This window comes from Branchiostoma belcheri, unplaced genomic scaffold, assembly GCF_001625305.1.
Source record: "Branchiostoma belcheri isolate BF01 breed outbred unplaced genomic scaffold, Haploidv18h27 scaffold271, whole genome shotgun sequence".
NCBI classification, from domain to species: Eukaryota; Metazoa; Chordata; class Leptocardii; order Amphioxiformes; family Branchiostomatidae; genus Branchiostoma; species Branchiostoma belcheri.
Genome location: NW_017803878.1, coordinates 26679 through 27956, shown reverse-complemented (window position 1 = coordinate 27956; position 1278 = coordinate 26679). Strand labels below are relative to the sequence as shown.

The 1278-nt window shown below is 39.5% G+C and overlaps 1 protein-coding gene across 1 annotated transcript in view; it reads right to left on the bottom strand.

The window, feature by feature from the left end:
• Positions 1–351: 351 nt before the first annotated feature.
• The window catches only part of LOC109472399 (translational activator of cytochrome c oxidase 1-like), a 7613-nt gene continuing 6686 nt past the window's right edge, over positions 352–1278 (bottom strand). Inside the window, exon 6 of the mRNA XM_019772170.1 lies at positions 352–666. Within this exon, the coding sequence (XP_019627729.1) occupies positions 463–666 (204 nt within the window). The 3' untranslated portion in view covers positions 352–462. The remainder of the gene's footprint in view (positions 667–1278) is intronic.

The window sequence follows — 1278 nt, the reverse complement described above, 5'->3', positions numbered from 1 at the left end:
ATGTCATCCTAAATCTTGTCTGGATCCTCCTAGCAGCAATTGTTGGATTAAAAAACATAATCCAGTAACCTATATATCTCAAAATACTTATAACTGCATACCTGCACTGGTGTAGGTAACATTAAAAATTACCAGACAAATTTTACCTACTACCATTCAGACTTTGAGAAGTATGGATCATACTAAAAACTGTTCAGAAACCAAAATGAATGCCATTATTTCTTTTATTTTACAGTCAATACAGAATATAATAAAAAATTGACATACACCTACGATGTACGTGTATATACAATGTATAAAGTACACTGTGGCACAAACATGACTTTGTAATGCAGGTTAGGTGCAGTTATAATTAGAAATATCTGCACAGCTCCAATTTTACAATGTACCTGCACTTAGGTGCATACACTGTATGTACCCAGTATTTCAAGCCCTTAACCTTGATATCACATAAACTAACATCTATGCTTCTATATTGTGATAGACTTTGAGCACGTCGTCTCTATCGGACAGTTCTCTGACCAGAGCGGATGCCTGTTCTAAGGTGTCTCCTGTCAGGGGGATGGTCTGTGTGGGGATGTACTCCACAGAACTACTCCTGCTCTCACAACACAGCTCCTTCAACTTATCCTGCACAGTCTGGAGATCTGATGGGTCACAGATGAACTGGAAATAAAAAAATAATGAAGGTGTGATGAGTGAAGGAAAAATCTTCAAGTAGTTTTTACGATAAGTAAAGCCCCTGTCACACATAGTTGAATATAGCTTTCCAGACACTGTTGCATCAACTCCTCCCAACCATGGTTAGGAGTACTAGTAGGTCAGCAGCAGTAGGTCAAATCTTGCCCGGTGTCACCGATCTTGTGCCCTTGGGAAAGGCACTTTACACGACTTTCCTCACTTCACTCAGGAAATGAGAGTACCTAATAGCTTCGGTTACGGACGTCCCTCGGATAGGACATTAAATGGGGAGAGCCACTCCCCACGCACATTAAAGAATCCACCACACTTATCGAAAAGAGTAGGGGACCTTCCCGGTGTGAGTGGTTCAAACATTACAGTCTGGTCACAGGTTTGACATCTTGAAGAGTTGATAGTCACCTGTTATGTCAATCTTTCCACAAATGTGGTAAATCTTCATAAAAATAAAAGATTAAAAAAATGTTCCAACATGTTATTAATACATTTGAACAATAATCAGGTCCAGGTTTATGTCCGGACTTGGACCTGATCTTTTAAACTTGATCCTGACCTTGACCCAACTTTTCTATACAGGTA